This window comes from Coffea eugenioides, chromosome 2 (assembly GCF_003713205.1).
Source record: "Coffea eugenioides isolate CCC68of chromosome 2, Ceug_1.0, whole genome shotgun sequence".
Taxonomy (NCBI): Eukaryota; Viridiplantae; Streptophyta; class Magnoliopsida; order Gentianales; family Rubiaceae; genus Coffea; species Coffea eugenioides.
In genome coordinates this window covers 21145028-21166208 of record NC_040036.1, presented here as the reverse complement: position 1 = coordinate 21166208, position 21181 = coordinate 21145028, and the positions used below count along the sequence as shown (strand labels likewise).

The 21181-nt window shown below is 35.2% G+C and overlaps 3 protein-coding genes across 4 annotated transcripts; 2 read left to right on the top strand and 1 right to left on the bottom strand.

Moving 5' to 3' along the window:
- Positions 1-138: 138 nt before the first annotated feature.
- LOC113760812 (L-galactose dehydrogenase) lies at positions 139-3477 on the bottom strand. Of its 2 annotated transcripts, XM_027303545.1 has the most exons (6): positions 3383-3477; positions 2988-3290; positions 2638-2866; positions 2231-2530; positions 1368-1496; positions 139-593 (listed from the first exon to the last, which is right to left on the bottom strand). In XM_027303545.1, the coding sequence occupies exons 2-6, from the start codon at positions 3164-3166 to the stop codon at positions 462-464; spliced, it is 969 nt and encodes a 322-aa protein (XP_027159346.1). In that variant the 5' UTR covers positions 3167-3290; positions 3383-3477; the 3' UTR covers positions 139-461. The 2 variants fall into 2 exon arrangements, with proteins under 2 accessions (XP_027159346.1, XP_027159344.1); XM_027303543.1 differs by lacking the exon at positions 3383-3477 and having other exon boundaries at positions 2988-3352.
- Positions 3478-8377: 4900 nt separating this feature from the next.
- Positions 8378-10586, top strand: LOC113762235 (transcription factor bHLH18-like). Its single transcript, XM_027305598.1, has 5 exons — positions 8378-8527; positions 8641-8695; positions 8797-9321; positions 9458-9823; positions 9961-10586. The coding sequence occupies exons 2-5, from the start codon at positions 8660-8662 to the stop codon at positions 10033-10035; spliced, it is 1002 nt and encodes a 333-aa protein (XP_027161399.1). The 5' UTR covers positions 8378-8527; positions 8641-8659; the 3' UTR covers positions 10036-10586.
- A 7168-nt stretch (positions 10587-17754) lies between these two features.
- Positions 17755-20643, top strand: LOC113759229 (serine/threonine-protein kinase SAPK3-like). The gene is made up of 7 exons (XM_027301798.1): positions 17755-17884; positions 19009-19064; positions 19192-19248; positions 19354-19407; positions 19476-19568; positions 19677-19769; positions 20326-20643. The coding sequence occupies exons 1-7, from the start codon at positions 17755-17757 to the stop codon at positions 20347-20349; spliced, it is 507 nt and encodes a 168-aa protein (XP_027157599.1). The 3' UTR covers positions 20350-20643.
- Positions 20644-21181: the final 538 nt, after the last annotated feature.

The following is a 21181-nucleotide window of genomic DNA, read 5'->3' as shown; positions in this document are numbered from 1 at the left end:
TGACATAATCGCCGATGGCTTTACTAATGGTTAGAGAAGCTATTGTAGATGCTAATTAGTATAACTCCTTCGCTTAATTGTTGTCCGCAATTATTTTTTGTTTAAGGTGATCTTGGGCTCCCGAATTCGCGCAGTTGAAGCCGACAATGTTAACAATTCCTGGATTAATGCAAGATAAATGGATCCACAAGTGTTATGTAAGACTCCCTAGTTCGGTAATGCGATAAAGTACATATGGTCACCAACTGGAATGAAGATGCTAAGCTGCTGCTTCTTTTCTTTTCTTTTTTTCCTTGGCTTTAGGTGATACAGAGCTTTAACTAAACCGGGTAGATACACCAGTTTCACCCTTAAAAAGAAAGAGAACAAGGAAAGACACCAATTTGGGATTCACAGAGATGAGAAGAAACCTTGGAAATGTCCATGCAACAGATGCTAAGCAGTTACTAGCAGATACGATATCAAAGCTGCTGAATTCCACTTGGCCACGTCTGGTTCTTCACGGGCTCCAAAATCTTCTCAATTTCAGCCAGTAATTTCTCATCCTTTCCTACTGTTTCAAGCTCTGCTGCAGCCGCTACATTTTGTTCAACCTGATAATCAACAACTTTGTTTGTTACATATATCAGTGGAACTGATGGTTAAAAGTAGGAACCAGCAGCCCCGAACTCATTACAAATAGTAGTTCCGCTAATTCTTCTTCTTTTTTACCCATCCCTCCCTCCCCTAAGCCTCCCTAACCCCCAAATCTGGCCGCCAGGGACGATCCCTGGTTCTGCTAATTCTTCATGGTAATTATATTATGCTAGGCCTTCTTCTTTTTAGAAAACCATCTTAAGCTTGTCAAGTGCTGTATCAACGAGGAAATGATAAGACATTACTCATAATCCCCTAAATTCCTTACTTTTAACCTAAATTTAAAGTTGTCTGGAAAAGTTAAAAATAACAATTGAAGAGACATGGAATGAAACAAAATTTTACATGGAATGAAAATCTGAACAAAGAAGTAATCTTTATAAGAGAGCTTGGATCGAATCCGTACATCTCTTTATAATTCTTCAAAAATGGAAATCCAATACCATCAAGTATTTATCTCAAAAGAAAAACATGCATGCTTTGCATTTTCCACACGCGTTTGTCTTCAGATCCTTATCTTTTATTGGAGAAATGACTTAAGCTAGGAATGACAATGATACCAAAGACTCTGTGTAAAATAAAACAGAGTGTAGCTAATCGTGAATCTCTTAAAGCATGGTCTAGGTGAAATACTAAAGAAAGATCATTGGCTAACAAGGAAAATTTCTCCACAAGGCCAAATTTTGTAATTTGTATGTTGTTGACATTCAGGCTCAGTATAGTAACCTTACCTGTGTGACAGAGTTCATTCCAACCAGTATTGTAGAGATGTCTTTATTTGATAAGCTGAACTGAATAGCTAATTTAGGTATATTCTTTCCCTTCTCCTTACAGTAGGCAGAAGCAGATTGACATGCAACCTGAGGAAAAGCAAACTAAAGTATTTCAACCAGATTGAGAGTAAGCTCCAGACAACGACACATCCAGAATAAGAGTAAGGACTTAAAAGATGACTGCGTTAGTAGTGAGCATACACCAAGATGCAATTGATTTGTACTGCACTCAAGCAAGCAGACAAGCGTTCTTCTAAATAAAACTTATCTCCTGTGGGGCTAATCTCATAGAGTTTGCCCACTCACCTCCTGAGATTGCTCTTTTACCAGAAATCCTCCATCACTTTTTTACACCTTGTAGGATGGGCATTGGCCCATTACGAGGTAATTTCTCCAACACAACTTTGAGAGAAGTAACTGACACACAGTACAATATACATAACACACTTTAAGCTACATAAAGTAAGGTTCTTTACAGTGAAAAAATTGAGGCTTATGCAAGACCATGATCACCTTGTCATAAAGCATCGAGGTAACACACTATATTTGTCTGAGATCAGTTTTGTAGCATTGGCGTCTAAGATGAAGTTTGACACAAAAAGAGGTCAACTATGAAAGTAGCATAGATACTGGAATAACATTTGTCAGGTTAACAAGTAATACAATACGAAAGGCTCTCACCATGACACGGCAACAAACAGACCAAACTTGCCAGTGTTTACATTCTAAATTACGTGCAAAGGTTAAGAAAGTATGTGTATTTAGCTCTTAAAATAAATAAAAACTAGAAAAGGATGCTAATCAGAAAAGAGAATCAAAACCTTCAGTTCAGGAAGAGCAGGGTGCCACTCTGGAGGACCACTTTCTGTAAGAAGCCCCATAGATAGGGGAGAGGCACTTATCACCCCAACACCCTTGCTCTTTAAGTAGGGCAGTAGACCTTCCAATGTCGAATCATTAATGCTATAGTGACAATAGGAGAGAATCACATCAATCGTACCTGGTGGTACTCGATCAAGCACATAAGTAAAAATCCCTAATGGCAATCCTGTTAAACCAATAAATCGCGTTTTCCCTGCTTCCTTTAGTTTCAGAAGGGCAGGAATTGTCTCGTTTACAATCTGTTGGAGAAACAAATAAAACGAGCCACAGAGTTCATAACTACCTAATAAAATAATTTTCTTATCCCCTACTATTCAAAATGCAAGAAGTACAAAAAATACGGCACCTGATCAAGAGAACCAAATTCAATATCATGACAAAGCAATATATCAACATAATCCAGGTGCAACCTTTCCAGGCTTTCATCGACACTTTTGGTCACTCTCTCAGCACTGAAATCAAAACCCTCCTGATATCTCCCACATTTTGTAGATACAATGTACTGATCTCTAGCCACCCCAAGTGCTTTCAAACCCTTCCCCAACATCTTTTCCGACAAGGTCGCTCCATAGTACCTAAATCGCATAAAAAACAATTGTCAAATGTTAGTACAAATTAACCCATTTTATCAGCAAATTAGAAAAAGAAACCAGCTAATTAAAATCAAAATGAAAAACGGGATTTCTTTTTTCTCACGGGGAGGTGTCAAAGAAGTTGATGCCAAGGCGAAAGGCTTCACAAACGGAGGCGATTGCTTCCTCCTCAGAGACGGGGCCGAAGACCCGGCCAAGTGGGGAGGCGCCAAAGCCGATGGAGCTGAGCTTGAGGCCGGTGTTGCCAAGAGGTCGGAGCTGGAGGGGTGAACCAGCTGCCATCGTTTACTTCTGAGAATCTGATCCCGATTTGAGGATAAAAAGAACTGGGGGAAGAGGAAGGAGATCAACTCAACTATTATCGGGAAGAAAATGATGCTGTTCCCGGCAATTTTTAACTGCGAAACTGCAGCACGGAGGCAATTATTAGCCGTGATCCCATATAGTATGATAAATCATAAATGTATTAATTATTAATCGGTATTATTAAGCACTGACCAGCTCGTATTTGATGGGAAATTTCACCATCCCCTTTCGCTATCATACTCATGTAATTCAAGAAACTCTTGTTACATCATCCAATAACCTAAACTCTTAAAACTATTTAAAAATTGATATCTCTCTTTATACATCCAACCTTGAATTGCTACATAACACTAGTATCGTAGGTACCTTTTGTAGCACTCTCCTGTTTCGTGATTCTTGGATACGTCTCCAAACCACATTTTGGAGGGAATTCTTAATTCTGGTCCCCTGTATAAACATACCTTATTAAGCACTAACCAAAAATTATGTTTCATCTTCTTTAATTAATTGCCAAACTGCGGTTTGGAGGGAATGACAAATCGTGATCCCCTGTATGAATAAACCTTATTAACCACTGTTCTTTCGTTCGCTTTTAGTAATCACTAACCAAACAGAGTGCCGCTTGGAGGGAATTATCGATTCCTGTCCCCAAATATACCTTTTCAACCGCCGACCAAATTGTGTTTCACGATTCTTGGATAGATTTGCCAAATCGCAATTTGGAGGGAATTAATAATTGTGGTTCCCTGTGTAAATACATTTGGTTAACTTTTTATTAGGGACATGGCTCCAGGGAAGCTTCGTGGTGGCATCTTGCCCTTTGTTTGTTTCCTTTGTATATTACTATTAAACAAGATTTTTTGTTTCCAATTGTTGTGAACCAACGAACGAACCAAAAAAAAGAGAGAGAGAGAGAGAGAGAGAATGGGTTACAACATGCTATAATTGGATTCCAAGGTTGTCATTGAAGCACGCAGTTGTCCTTTCATTTTTTTTTTTATCATAACGATAATTTTTTTATAACTTAATCTATCATAATTTATATGCAGATGAGTTTAAAGAAACTATATATAGGAAATTAATAGATTTAAAAATCCGACTAGACTAAAAGGGTGTTTTAGCACCTCCTCTTAATTTTTTTTTTCCTACAGGTAAGATTCAAACTCCCGACTACAATCCAAAAAGGGACTAAACTTATATTATTAAACAAGATTTTTTGTTTCCAATTGTTGTGAATCAACGAACGAACCAAAAAAAGAGAGAGAGAGAGAGAATGGGTTACAACTTACAACATGCGACAATTGGATTCCAAGGTTGTCATTGAAGCACACAGTTGTCCTTTCATTTATCATAAGTTTTAGCCTCTTTTCCTACCTTGCAAAAATGAAATTTTAAATATATATACGAAAAAAATGCTAAGGGTTCAAAGTTTTTGGATTAAGTTTTTATGTTAACTTTCATAGTATTTAGTTCAAATTTTTATATTCTTATTGTTCAATTATTAAATAGTATGTAATTTTGCAACATAAAACATGGATGAAAAAATTGGTAATTAGGCTTATTGAACATTATAAGTACAAATTTCTAAAACTAATGAGGGTGCAAAGAGTGGTATAAATTAATAATTTAGTTTATAAAAATGAATTTAAATGAGTTTACAAAAAGTTAAAATAAATGGATTATAAATGGATAATTGGATTATCTAACTCATGTTTTGACTTACTCATTTATATCTATATAATTAAATGGTTATAAAATGAGTTAACTCACTTATATCTATTATCCATTTCAACCTGTCCAAATCACCCATTTTGATCCCTCTACCCCTAAAGGACACTGACAATGGAGTGGGAAGGATTCACGAATTATTATGGGGCATTCTTTTATTTCGGAGACAGTGGGCAGCTGGTCTTCAAGAAACAAACCGCAAGTTATGGGCTGCCTTCTGCCAATTTTTAAGAGTTTTGGGTGGATAAGAACCTTGAAACGCGATTCCTTCCAGACATCACGGGCCTTGGCTCATTGCTCTAACCTTTGCCGGAGAGGCCTTTTTAAAATATATTTTTTTTCTGGGTACAATATTGGACTCCAGACCCAAAACAGAAAAAAAAATTGCAATAACAACCCTTTATTATTATTATTTTTTAAAAACTCAACATCATATAAGGGAAGGGTGGAAATTGGAAACGTATAAGATACATTAATTATTATTGCTCGAGGAAGACCGTCTCTTCAAAAAACCATTTTGAGCTTTGATGCCAACCGCTGTTGGCGCGGCACAAAAGGTTAAAGAACGCCATTACAACGCAACGCTTTCTTCTTGCTTCTTGTTGTGTTACGAAGTGCACCAAATTTTTCAGCAACTAATGAATTTAAAAGACAAGACATGGAGATTCCAACTTTGTTTAGGAAATTGCACGCGATCATGCGAAACCAAATCCTCTAGTAAGATAATTTGCTCGAGATTTGTGAAAGAAAATCGGGAAACAAGTTAGAGGAGGTGGAAAACAGTTGCACAACTCATCATGAACCACATAGGTAAGCAAAAAAGCAGAGCTAAATGATGGTTCCCAGCTATTGATTCATTCATTGGAGTAGTTTACAATGCATTGAGAATGAACGAAAGAGTTCACAGAGCTGGAATACTGTTTCTGCTATGGATTTTCCTCACCTAACTTTTTTTGTAAGCACTCTCAGCACCGACAACAGGTAAAATTTTCATACGTTTGGAAATTTTGCTAAAGCAGCCAAAGAAAATTGTTGTGTCTTTTCACGATTAACATGGTAAGTAATATGCAGCCAAACAAACAGCTTAACATAAGCTGTCCGCGTAGGATATGCGTTTTCTTTCGTGGGACCTTTTTTTAACTTCGGTCGGGTGATGTGAACAGTTAACTCATGTGTAATGGACTTTGATGAGCTCGATCAACACGTATGCAGTTAGTTTCTCTCGATTGAGTTTCTCTCGATTGCTTCGAAGTTTATTGTTCTAGAAGCCGATTTGTCTCCTTCAATTTCAGAAACAGCCCAGAATGTTCGTGACGCTCTCCAAATGAGAAAAAGAAAAAAGAAAAAACAGCAGCAACAACAAGAACAGCAACAGAAGTTTCGAGTATGGTGCAACCCTGTAAAGTGGCCTTTTCTTTCTAGGTGCGGTTAGGGGTGCGTTCGAGTCGAGTCGAACTCGAGTAGTGCACTACTCGATCTCGACTCGAGGTAAAATAACTAAGTTTGAGATCGAGTTCAAGCTTGTCGAGTTTTTAGAATTTTAAGCTTGAGTTTGAATTCGACATCAATTTACGTTACTCGAGTTCGAGTTTAATTAAATCTAATCAATTCAAATCAAACTTAATTGAGCCTATTCGAGCTCACGTAATAAAAATTAATATTTTACATATAATTTTAAATAAAGGATATTATTGATATTTCATAATAATAAATATAAAAAAATTAAAATATATTATAAAAATTTGATTAGACTCATCGAGTCTTCGAGTGCAAAATATTGAACCTCGAGCTCGACTTGCTGCTTCTATTAAGCAACTCGAACTCGGTCAACACAAACTCGAGCTGAGCTACTAACTGAATAGCTTGCGAGCTCGAGTCAAGCTACTCGTTCCAGCAGCATCAGTCCTAGAGCCCTGTACGAACTGGTTATCAACTTCTTGCTCTAGGCATGGTCAAATATTTGGGAAAGAAGAATAATCATTAGGGTTAGCTGATAAACGAGCTTAGATGTGTTACGAACTAATTGATGATGCTATTGGTAGCCAGCCAGTGATAAAACAAAAAAAAGAAAAAGAAAACAAACAAACTTAGGTAGCTGGTAAAATTAATTTAATTATGGCACGGACACTCGATCTTCTTCATCTAAAATATCAGATGTGCAAACCAATGACGAAAGCAATAGTCATTTGTTCTTCAATCTTTTTTCTGGTAATGATAATATCAAACGTCATACTTCACTTAATAATAAAGAATACCCTGTTAAAGTCCCACAACCACAAGCCCGTAACCATAGATATATGTACACACACACGTATTGTCCTAAAACACCCTAATTAATCATTGCGGCTTCTAAATGAGTAGAAAATTATGCAAGCTCTCATAATTTAAGTCTCAATACTCTTATAGTCGCTACCCCTCCACATATTAAATATCATGCTAGCTTCATATATTTATTCCTAGCACACTTATTAGTACAAATCCTACAAACTCGTATGGAAGATGGGGACGTACACGTTGAATTAATTGATATGGAGATATCATCTGCCGACCAAACCATACGCAGTATTTTCAGCTCGTGGGTCCAATTTTTCCTTTGTAAAACTAAATTGTTTTGGGAATGAGACTTCAGTAATTTACCTGTTTTGGCTTGGCCCCAGTTTATTTCCCCCTCTTTTTTTTTCCCCCTACTATTCCTAGAAGCGATCATGATAACTTCGATACTGCTCCTTTTGCTTATTACCGAAAAGAGAAATAGTTGCTTTTGCATGTAGCTTGCAAATCATTAATGATCTCATCTTCTCCAGTTTTACGTTTGTTACTAGTTGCTTGGTGGTTTGAAATGCTCGACTTAGTAGTTTTATATTTGATGGTTCCAATGATCAAAGATTAATTTTGTACGTAGCATGATGCCAAGACAAATCTATCCATCCTACTTAAACAACTGAGCAGAAAACAATTTCTGATATAAAATTGAAAAGTAAGGACTAAACCGACCAATTATTATTAATTGCAGCATTTACTAGAATATATTGTTGGCTGCTCGTCGGTACTCCATTCTTTGTTGGGTTGAATGAAGAGAGGGGTGATATGGCAAGAGATGGTTATCGTCTTTCCGCGAAATGTGGAGGATGATTATGCGATTGTGACACTGGGGGAAGACATTATGGGTAGGTAGTTGCTGTAGGCGCCAAAAGGACAGCTAGGTCCCGGCCTTGGCAGAGCTTTTCCACTGCCAACCTCAACAATTTCAACGGATAGCTGGGGAAGAAAAGAAGACCAATATCCCATAACCAAAACAACAATAATTAAATCTAGCAATAGTCCTACTATTTTTACCAACTTAAAAAGCTACTACCTACCAAGGTTTATTCTTTGTAAATGTGTTGTTAAGTACTACTATTTTACATTATTGCATCGTTGTTTACTTGTCAATTGTTCAAGGGTCCATGGCCAGTTCACATCACAGCACTGATTAGTGATTAATTAACCCGTGAGGAAACAGAACATGCCAATTGTGTTCCTTCCTAGACCTATAAAATCGGAAGCAAACTATCCTAAACTGGAGCTTGGGATTTTGAAAAGAAACTCTGCTGTCTGTTCTATTCAAGGGTATGAAAGAACTCCCCTCCGATCCCTCTTACCATACCTCCTCTCAATAAATCATCTTTCATTGGTTAGTTGGATGATTTGTTAATCTTTGCCTATTCTTTGATATCTTTCAGGGAATCTCCAGCGTAGGTTATGGAAATCTATAACTTCAGAAGTTTAGGAGAATTGGTAAGACAATTTTGCATAATGATCAATAGGATTAATTATCTTTTCTGTATCCTATTAATTTCAGGAGGATTTCAAGATTTTGATGTTGTATTGTTTTATAGGGAATGGACCATGGTTTTAGCAATCACTGGTCCATGAGTTCTCTGGACGAGCTTAGCACAATATCGTCCTTGGCTGCCCCATACCATGATAATCTACACATGCATTCTTCTCAACCCATGTTCAGCCAGAAACACTCCATGGAAATGTCTCTAAATGATGCTAATAGGCCGATGAAGCAGCAAAAGACTAGCAGCTGGAGCTCCTCCAACAGTGATCATTTATCAAATGCCAACTTTCATGTGGTCAATTCATCAATTTACAGTGATCAAGTTGCCACGGTGAAACCTAAGGAGGAAACCATGTCTTCTGTTACTATGAGCTTTTCCCCTGACATGATAGTTTCCCATGGTTCATACGATCAAAACCAAAATTACGTGTTCAAGGCTTCACAAGGAGCTAAAAGGGTTAGCACAAATGCTAGGCTAACTCAAGCTCAAGATCACATCATGGCTGAGAGGAAGCGCCGTGAAAAGCTCAGCCAAAGATTCATAGCTTTATCTGCTCTAGTGCCTGGACTTAAAAAGGTACTATTATTTGGTTTCATATATCATTCATGCCAACAATCCTTCGTTAACTAAGATTGTGAACTTTATCATGTACCTGATTTTCTTGACTGCATTACCAAGTGATATAATTGTTTTATGCGTATGCTATCATCAGATGGACAAGGCTTCTGTTCTGGGAGATGCTATAAAGTACTTGAAACAACTCCAGGAGAAAGTAAAAACCCTTGAGGAGGAAGCAAGAAAGAATTCAATGGAAAGAGTGGTGTATGTTAGTAAGTACACACTTTGTGATGATGGTCATGAGGATTCTTCCTCAGATGAAAACTTTTGTGATGAGCCCCTACCGGAAGTAGAAGCAAAATTTTGCAACAAAGAAGTCCTCATTAGGGTTCACTGTGAGAAAAGAAAAGGAATTCAGGAGAAAACCATAGCTGAAATTGAGAAACTGCCTCTATCGGTCATCAACAACAGTGCCATGACATTTGGAGGCTCAACTCTTGACATTACCGTTACAGCTAAGGTACGCCATTGCTATGTTACTGACTCCTAAATATGAGCATGAGTTAGAAGCATATAGTAATTCTTTTGCGCGATGATTGGAAGATTGGTCAGTTCAATTAGTCAAATCCATTGAAAAGATATCATCATTTGTTGCAGATGGAGGAAGAATTCGCCATGCCAATTAAGGATCTCGTGAAACATTTACGCTCAGCCCTCAAAAAGTTCATGTGAAAGACGGGGTCTTGTTGGACACAAGTACCAATATAACTTGGAATTAATAATCTGCTTAGTTACGAAGTCTAGTTTTACGTCTTTGTTTTTGCAGAAGCCTGGAAGTTCTTCACCCTTTCAAATTTGACAATATATCAACCTGGAAGCTAGCTTGTTTGCTGTGAGGTTCATTTTTGAAGGAGGGTTTTTTCCACGTACCATATTTTTTCATGGCTCACTTGTGTGGACCATGCTACTTATCCTCCTGTTGTAAAGATGACCACATGGCTCAATTTGGCCTTTCCTTTTCTTTTTTTTTCAACTTGGGGTGGTTTGAAAATTCAACCAAACCGAGTGCTTGTAAGGGGTAAAGGGTTTTAGTACCTTTTTGGGGTGGATGGATAGTCAGGCTTCTGTGTCAATTTAAGGTATTTGGTCAAGTGTTTTAGAGGCCTCCATTGGAAATGGTTCTTGAGGTCTCTTTCCCATCTATTCTCGTTTGGACTTGTATGTATGCATCCACTCTAATTATGCACTACAATAAATAATCAAAGTTTTTACTTTCGAGTTTTCCCTCATTGAGCCGTTAGCTGAAATGTTTGATCTTTGTTTTCCATGACATTGGGAATGAGACAAAATTGACAGGTTTTCAACTTTTGCAATTTTTCTGATCTTTTTCTTGAAATATCCATCATATATAACGGGTGATAAATTAATTAGGGTTGCAACAAGTCAGCCACAGATTGCCATTGAATGTTTAAAGTAACCAGTTTAGCTCAGCTGCCTGGAAATTGGGCAACAAGATCCAGATAAAAGAGGACACCTGGCGAGCAAGACTTAAAAAAGTTGTCATCTTTAGCTTTCAAAGATAGAGGAGAGACGGCTGCAAGAGTGCGGTCCCTCTGAATTTTGCCCCAATGCAAATTAAAACGAGTCCATAAATGTGGGCGACTTTTGACTACTTCCTGTTGCCGCCAGACATAACACGTGATTAAGCCTGGTTCTGTGCTAACTTTCACCTTAAGAAAAACAAATATGATCATGTGGTCTTTTACTTGAGATTAATTAACTCAAAGTAACTAATTAATCGAGGTTGAAGCAAAGCAAACCCTGTCCCACCAAAGATTGCGGATCTTCCTTTCAATTTAAAAATTCCGCCCCATTTCCCTGTAAGAAATGACAAAAAAGATCGTGAGAGTTCGTGAGATTCCTTCCCCTTTCTTGCTTGCTCAAATCATTTTAGCACTGAGAAAGATAAGATGTGCAAATCAATGGAGGCCATCAAGTAAGTCGAACAAGGTGTCATTATCATCTTCTTCTTCTCTGCAATCGCATTCAGTTTAGTTTCACGACTTGGCGTTCATATTGACAAACCTAAAGTCCATCCTCATAAAATAAAAGATCTTCTACGATTTGATTCAATATAAATTTGTATAAGAAATTAAAGTTTATTCCTTTTTTCCAATGTCACATTAAACAATTTGCAAGGAACGTACGGCGCAATGTTTAAACAAAATGAATGATGGTTCGAAGAAGAAATGAAACAGACAAAAGTCATATATATTGCGCCGGCACCTGTTATTAGACTTCGACAGCTCCAATTTGTCACGAAGGATTGTTGTCTGATTATGTTGATTACTAGCTCAAACGGCTCTATCTCATGATACCATGTACTTATTATACTGCCTCTGATTTGTTTTTACTTATCCCCGGGGATGCAATGGAACTGCGGAAGAACCTTTCACTTAACCACGTCTCAAAGATATCTTAGGAAATTTTGAATGAAATTTACTCTCGTTTTTTCGGAAGAGCAAAAGAGAAGAACTCCGCATGCTATTACATATGTCATACAAAACAAACATACCTAAAAATATTGACTTGCGTTTGGTTTTGTGGAAAATTTGGCGATTGAGATTCTTTTTTTCCATATTGAAATTAGGTTTAAAGTATGAATTAACCTTCTGATAGTGTATACGCTTTCGCTATTGGATGGATGTATGATATACAATGCAAAATTTGAATTGTAAATTTCAATTTAGGTTAATTATAATACATCTAATAGTGATTGTGTTTACACTTTCTAATCCTTAAAGCATAGATGGAAGTTAAAAGGCTTGACAACTAGATGAGACTATAATTGAGCATGATCAGTGCCCCGCTGGATTTAAACAAAAAAGCTTGAAAAAAATTAAATGAGAATAGAATTTGGACTGTTTAAATGCCTAATCTTGAAGGGGTAGAATAAAATAAGGGTTGAAGCGTAATCAAGGATTCAAGGTACAATGAAAGATAAAAAAGCAAAGGCAGTGGTAAATGCAAGAGCACCTTCGTATTTAATAGGTCCATTTCTTCAGTCCTTGGTATTTTAGCAAAAGTTGTGTCAAAATTCCTTAATCTCTCGCAGCTTTTTTAGCAGCAGCAGTATTAATTGGAGTAGGAGGTGGGGGCATCCAAATAATAAGAGAGGATCATTCAAGCAGCAAAAAAACAAAAAAGATGATTACATTTATGATCACGTTTTCGAGTTTCTGCTGGAAGTAAATCAAGACTGGATATTCCCCGTGCCGTAGGAGGAGGGCTCATCAGATCATTTGGAATTAATATGAAAGATCGGTTGATCTTTTGGTAACAAAAAACTGGTTCTTGTTTCGTAACACTAGGGTAGGGAAGGAGTGTGCGAGTGTTTGGTGCTTGTGATTAAAAAAAATTTTAAGGTACTTGTGATTAAAAAAGATTTTAAGGTAGTTGTTTGTTGATGGTTGTGTTGTTATTTTGTAGAATTTTGAAAATATTTAAGTTGGTAGGAGAGTAAGTAAATGAAAAAAAAAGTGTGATATAATACTAAACGATAATATTTCATTGCATATATTTCAATAATAGATTGTCTGCAATGGCTTCTTAAGTCTCCCTTTATTTAGATTATTATTCAATTTGCATGTCACATACTATAGGTAATTTCATTAGCCATATGTCTGTTCTTGGGGTTAAAATGTTAATTTGTTGATCAATAAGGATTATAGCATCTATGAAAAAGTCATTTAAGTTTCCTTTTCTTTATATTATTATTCATTTATATTTCATGGATTACAAGTAATTTCATTAGTTATATGTTTGCTCTTGAGATTAAAATTCAAAGCCATACTCATTCTTGTATAGTGTGAGGTTTTGTTTCGCATCTTTTTGGTTCATCTTTTTAGTTTTTTACAGCAATTTTAGTTTTGTTTATCTGTATAAGAAAACACTCATTGAAGTTGTTTGTTTGAAGGAATTTCTACAAATTCATCACTGCTTAAGGATATCAAACCATTTCTATTACCTTTGCTTAATTAGAAGGTATATGTAAAACACTACCAATATAAATGTTTTAGAAGATGTTTATTCTATTAGTTCATCAGTGGCTAAATAATTCAAACTCACATTAGTAGTATACCATGTAACCTACCAATTCACAATAACTCACTATCAAATTACTATCAAAATGAATTCCATATATGAATCATTTACTACATGCAGCAGAAAACACATCATAATTGAACCAATAAGATGCTTTTTTGGCTTACCTTATTCCAGATACCCCTCTGAAAAACTTTTTCTTGCGGTTGCTTCAAATTTATTACATCATAACCACACCATTCAAATTATATAGACCAACCAAATTTGTGAAAAAATCATAATATTACAGTTAAATTATGCAACCAAAATTTCAAATTTTGCGATAGAAACAATCATCTGACGCTACACACTACCAAAACCACCTACATAAATAATAAAATTAAGGAATAAAAGTCACCTCAAGCTAAACCACAAAGAATAGTTTTGTCTGAAAACCATTTTGGAATGTAGAGTATAAAGGTAGCAAAAATAGCTCAATCTCGGAAGTCGAAATGACAAAAAAATTGAAGAATGTGAAAGAAAACATTTGAACAACCATAACTGATACTGAGGCATTAATTCATTAATATATCCACGTTTTCTTCAGTTTAATTGAGATGTAAATGGCAAAGACAATTGAATATGTTTCAGGCAATTGAATATCCTCAAGCAGTAAGATTACGTTAACTGTGTCTGTAACACTATTTAAGTAATTACACCAATACATAAGCTTGTATGCCTTGTACCTGATGCAAAAATGATTATAAAATAATTTCACATTCCAAAACTACCCAAATGTCTTCATAAATAAACGTTTTAAATGTACAAATATGAGAAGATTTTCATAAACATACTAAAAAACATGCCACCATCACTGGTACCCAAAGTTAAAAATAAATTCCACATCATTCCATATTTCAAAAATGCCCCTATCCATACGATTGAAATTCAAATCTCCTTTTTGACCACAACTCATTCTTATAGTATATAAGAATACGTATAATTAAGCTAAGAAATTGGATGTTATTGTTTGGCAAATTTGCCAAATTCATCCCTCACATTTTTAGAAAAAAAAAAAACTTTTTTAATCATTCACATTTAAAATCAACGACAATAGTCCCTCAAATATTAAAAAAAAAAAAGTCCGTCCAATTGATCTCAAAACTCAATTTTTGCTCACTTTTCTGCCAAAAAAGTGTATGCCTCTCTTATATGCCCACAATTTCAAGAGCAAAAATAGAAACACAATTTGTTTCCCCTTTTTTTCTAAAAAAAAAAAGAATAAAATGTAAACCACTAAACCCTTTCTTCCTCCTATTCTCAGTTTTTTCAACTACCACTACAAGAAATTTGGCCTTTTGTGACAACATACTCTGTGACAATATATAAAGTTGTCACAATTGAAGACTTTAGTGACAACATTAAAAGTCATCATTCTTGATCGTGGGTTCACCCATCAACAGTGACAACACGGGATAAGTCGTCACAGTATGGATGGCGCGCAACTATCCAGTCTGGCGGGAGATCACCATTGTGACGACTCAAAAAGATGTTGTCACTGTAGGACCAACTTCAGTGACAACTTGTTAATATCGTCACAATATGGTGAAACGTTCTAAATTAGTGACAACAAGTAGTCGTCACTGTACAAAGCGTTTATTCCCATTCCACTTTCACTAATTCTACGATGACACCCTAATATTTTCAATATGGCACATATGTTGTAAATAAATTTTATTAATTCTACTATGACACCCTAACTTTAACATTTTGACCCCATATACCACCTTAATTTTTTCAATATGGGCCATATGTTATAAATAAATTTTATTAATTCTACTATGACATCCTAACTTTTACGTTTTAGCCCCATATACCACATTAATTTTTCGATATGGCCAATGTGTTGTAAATAAATTTAATTAATTATGTTATTTCACTGAACTTTTATATTTTAGGCCCGTATTTGGTAAACTAATCTCATTAACTCTACCATGACACTAGTATCTTTTGCAATTTAGCCTCGTATGCAATAAAGAGTGGTTGTATTAATTCTATTATCGCACCCTATGCTTTTACACATTAGGTTGTGTTCATCATTAGCAAAATAAGGAAGGTATTGTAAAAAAAGATGTTTACCTAGTTTTTAATTATTCCAAATGTAACTAATACCTAGTTATAAAGTTAAAAAATATCATGAATTCATTATTTAGTTCTGTTGACAACATAGGGGAAATTACTGATAATAGTAGTGTGAAAATAATGGTAGAGAATAATAAAATTTAATATGAAAGTAAGTAAAAATCTTGACAATTGCATGACTGGAGTTTGTTATGTATTACAATTTACAATAATGTGATAAAAAAAGTTTCATTAATTCTATTATGACACCTTAACTTTTGTACTTTAGCCCCATATGTAGTACACCAATTTCTTTAATTCTATTATTACATCCTAACTTTTGCAATTTAGCCCCATATTTAATTCACAAATTTCATTAAGTGAACTATAGCACTCTAACTTTTACAATTTATCCCCATATGTAATACACGAATTTTATTAATTCTGTTAGAGCACCCTATGGTGTTGCAATTTAGCCCTTTTTTCTATTTACAAAATACAGAAGGTATCTTAATAAACTATGTATACATATTTTATAATTTTTCCAAATTTAGGTAATAATTTGTTATAAATCTAAAAAAATTTCATACATTCCCTATTTATCCTGATGACAACATGGTGGAAAATTAATAAATAGGACAATCTGAAAATAGAGGTCATTAATAGTAGAATTTAACAATAACTGAATATGAAATTAAGTCTAATCCTAACATTTCCATGATCAAAAAGTTGTTATTAATTATAATAGTCACATTTATCATTTATGAATTGGTACTTATACCAAATACCTAACAATATCTAAATATGAAATTAAGTCTAATCCTAACATTTCCATGATCAAAAAGTTGTTATTAATTATAATAGTCACATTTATCATTTATGAATTGGTACTTATACCAAATACATTTAGCGTTTCGTACATGTATTTGTAAACTATTTCGCTTGTTCAATCAACTAATTCAATCGTCAGATTTTGTTAGACTATAAGTCATACATAATTGATAGCACCAAAATATGAGTACCGAAAAGAGTTGGATTAAAAGAATGTTTATTTTTTTTCGAATCATAAATATATTTCTAACAACATTTTTAGTTTTTGTACTATTTTATTATATAATAAATTAGAAAGAGTCCTATATTAGTTAAAAATGCTAAAAAATTTTGCCCAAACACACTAAATTATCATATTCTATTATTTTAATGCAACCTGAGAGTAAAAGAAAATAGAAAAACTAATTACATAACATAAAGTTGAGAAAAAGAAAAAATAGAGAGATAGGAGAAAGAACGAAGAAAGCGTGAATTTTTTGCATCTAAATAAGAAGAAGGCGTGTTATTTATATATTCAGAACTAAGAGCGGCAAATTGAAAAATTCAAGAGGCATGGCGCGGTGAAAGAATTTTAAGGAAACGACATCGTTGCTTCAGTAGTATGCACTCTATGTCCAAAACACTTGGCCAAAATTTCAGACATCTTCTCCCCCTCTCTTTATCCTCCTCACTTCACCGAATGTACTACTCTGTATCAAGCTCGCACTACCAAATCCATCCATGAACCAGAGTTTTCAATTGTCTTCCATAAACAATTAGTGCAAGCACTTTCAATTTGGGTTACTTTGTTGAGCTCGCACCACCAACATCCCTAATTCAGAGCTTGATACATTGGCTTGGTGGCAAGAAATTAGAAATTAGGGCTTGAGAATTTGGGTGAAAGCTGAAGTTTAGAGCTTGAAGCTTGGGGAAAACGGGAAATTAGGGATTGAAGGCATAGTTTGAGGTAATTTCAATATTTGTGTCTAATTTTGCATTGCATGGTAGGGATGTTCATGGCTATGGCTAGTTGCACCTTCTCTGTTTCTTGTCCGATTTAGTTTTTAGGTTCTTGAATCCCTTTTTGTTCTGGTTTTATAGATTTGTTGGATTTTCATGAATTGGTTCTTTGTTAGCGACTTTTGGGTAGAGTCCTGTGAATCTTGATTTGGGTTTTGGCAAAATTTGGTCAAATTTCTCATGTCTCTTTGGAAGTGCTATTTCTAATTGAAAAGAATAAAAAACGAGCTAGCCCATTTTGGCTTTTTATGAAATCTAAAATTTGAGTTTTTAAAGGGGTGAACGCTTCAGTTTTGATTTGGTTTTTCGGTAAAAGCAAGAAAGATTGTTGTTTTTCATCCTTTTGTGGAGTTGGAGATGATTTGAGTTTGTGGACTCGAGAAACTTGAGGTTGGTTTAATGTGCTGAGGTTGTTCAATGGCTGTGGAAGATTTGGTTGAGATGAAATTCAGGCTTGCTGATGGCAGTGACATTGGACCAAGCAAGTTTAGTCCTTCTACAATCGTGTTATCTCTAAAGGAAAAGATGACTTCTTTATGGCCTAAAGGTTATAGTTTACTGAAATCTACACAAAAGTGCTAATTTGCTGTACTTCATATTCCAATTCTTTTGTTTATTTATGCTTTGATGTTTTGTATTGTGTTCTATCTAAGCTATGAAAATTTGTCTACCCTTTTGTAGATATATATTGTGGCTAATTTTGCTATCTTCAAAATCTGGTGTTGTTTTGTTTACTTTGCTGTCATGGTTTTCCATTTTGACATGTTTGCAAGATGTTTCTCTGATAAAGGATTACCTTACGTGATTCATAAGGTAATTTTTTGTTCTTTGGCTTGTTTAATCTTGTTCCTACTGAGACTTCTGTCTATAACTTTCTATGGTATGACATCCAAGTTCGTTTCATAAATAGTTAAGCTAATTTCTCCAAATCTTTTCATACATTATTTGCATTTTCAGCTTTCTTGTCTGACTTAAAACTTTACTGATTTAACCTCCTAGCTGCAAATCACTCGTCCCTCAGGCATAGGCTGATGCACACAAAAGGAAATGTAGACATACAACAAAAATGGGCGACAGTGGGGAGGTGGCAGGTTAACCCATGTGTCTTATGTTGAAGCAAATAAAAGGAAACTCACGCTATCTTGCCTTCCTTTAGCCACTGAAATTACTCTACCATCTCTAGCACTGTACTTCCCAAATCCATGTTAGACAAGAAGTGATATTTAAGCACCTGAAATTCCTTCATTAATAAAACCTGAAAGCAGGTATCTAAAGTTGTAGACTTCATCTTCAGTGGTCCTGCTAACCTGGGACTTAAAATTCTTTCTTTTATTTCAATTAAAATTTCAAGAACAAGGTCTTCCATAGTAAGTTATTGGTGTGCTAGATTCCTAAGGTAATTTTACAAAAATTTTTTTTGTAGGAATGCTGAAAAACATAAATTGAAATCACAAAATGAACTTAATCAGACATGGATGACCATTCTTCTACAATCCAGCAGTGATAAAATTTTTTGTCAAATATGTACTAGAATAACAAGTAAATTCTTCTAACAAGAACAATGAAATGAGTAACTGTCTAGAAGCTTTTTGTTGGAAAATCTCCACCTAAGAAACTGCACTATAACAAGCAACTGTCCTGATATCTAATTCTCTGGCTGGTTTGTTATAGCCTTGCCTGCACTAGGCCTAGGTAGACTGCCCATCCAAGCCGGAGGCAACATACTGGTGTGCTCGTGCAAAGTCTGGAACAAAGGTGGCAATGCAGCGTAAACTAATGTTGTTTCTTTCATGGCTGAATTTGCAGCACCTGATCCATCTCTGGCCTCTCCATTTGACCAAACACTAATCTTAGGTTGTAGTCCTTGGATCGCCTCAGCATTGTAGTGCTGGTGGATTCAATGAAGATGAGGTGTAAACACATGCAAAATATATTTCGTTTGCCTTGATCTCATTTTCTTTTGGCATTGATTTTATAGAGAGATACTTATGGGACTTTCTTATTGTTAAAACGCAGGCTCGCTTTTTCTTCCAGCAGCTAATATCTGGTGTTAGTTACTGTCATTCAATGGTGAGATATTAGAACTATTTATTCTTTTTGAGTCCTCTTATTATTATCTCATTGTTCTCTCAATGCAGGAAATCTGTCACAGGGACTTGAAGCTGGAAAACACACTTTTGGATGGGAGTCCAACACCACGTCTTAAAATATGTGATTTTGGTTATTCTAAGGTTACAAATCTTTGCATTTGGAATTAAAAAAAATTGTGATTCAATTGACTTCATATTTTTTTCTGTGGATAATTTGAAATTTTGTTGGTTTCTGGCATTTACTTGCAGTCCGGTTTGTTGCACTCACAACCCAAATCGGCAGTTGGAACACCAGCATATATTGCACCTGAGGTCCTGTCAAGGAAGGAATATGATGGCAAGGTCTGTATCATCAAAATTCTTGAAGAATTTACGAAGATTCTCTCCCTCTGAGCATTAGTTTCCTCTTCTAGTTAACTCTTTACTGTGATAGTATAATGGAATTTCCTCCCTTTTGCTGTGATATGGTATTACTAGATCGACTAGTATCCCCAACTTGCATCCAAACATAGTCAAAAGTAGTAGTACTGTTTCTTCTAAATCAGCAATATGGCCCTTGTCTCAAGCATCTTGTAAACTTTGTGCTAGTGGTTATGCTTCTTCAGTTCATTTCTTCCTGCTTAACAGGCAGGCACTGCTGCCTACTTTCTGCTCATTAAATAGTTTTGTCTCAAGAAGGTCTTCATTCATTTTGTAATTGCTGTCTATTTTCTAGATTGCGGATGTATGGTCCTGTGGTGTGACATTGTACGTGATGTTGGTGGGAGCTTATCATATTGACTTAATTGGATTTTTGTTCAGTATAACTATTCATTCAAATTCAATAGTGTATGCTTGTAATGGCATATTTTTTGACTAAAATCGATTCTAATGCATATGATACTTTCTTTCAATGCAGTACAATGCTATTAAATGCTCTTGAGGAGATGAAAAAGGTTGGCTTTTGGATATGCTCATGAAGATGACTTCAGTTTGACACAAATTGCTGCTTTAGTCTATGTTTTTGTTTGGAAAGAGTACTTTATTTTTTTGGATGCGTAATGGCTGTTACTAGTTGAACTGATGTGAATTTAGTACTCTATTGTTTGGATGGATAATGGCTGTTAGTACTTGAACTAATGTGGGCTTTGGAACCCATTTTGGTTAATGTGTGTTGTGATGAATTTAGAGATGTTTATAACCATATATATATATTTGAGGGTTCATTGTACATTAATTACTATCGTTTTTTGCATTAGTCGAGCCACAATTTTCTGCTATGGTTGTTGAAAATGCAATAGAATTGCAGCTCTGGTAGACAAAGTTGTAAGTTCATTAAGTGACGATTATTCTTGTCACAGAATACTAGGAGTGAGAGTGACAAGTTCAAGTTGTCACTGTGCGCGTTCAAATTTGTGACGACTTCTGCTATCTTTTATGACAAAAAAATTTTGGAAACAGTGACAAAAAATTTCGTCACAGAATACTATTCTTTAGTGACGACTTAGTCTTCGTCATTAAATAATAATATTTAGTGATGACTTTGTAGAGGTTGTCACACGTACCCATTTGTGACATAGAATTAGTGACAACGATGTCACAATGGAAAAAGTCGTCACTATACTCATATAATGACGACTTTCTAATTTTTAGTGATGACTTTCTATTGTCACAAAAGGCCAAATTTCTTGTAGTGGAAATTGAACTTGATCTAATTTAATCTAATCGAACTTTTGACATTAGATGGTAATAAGTTCAGCGAAAAAGTAGTAGAA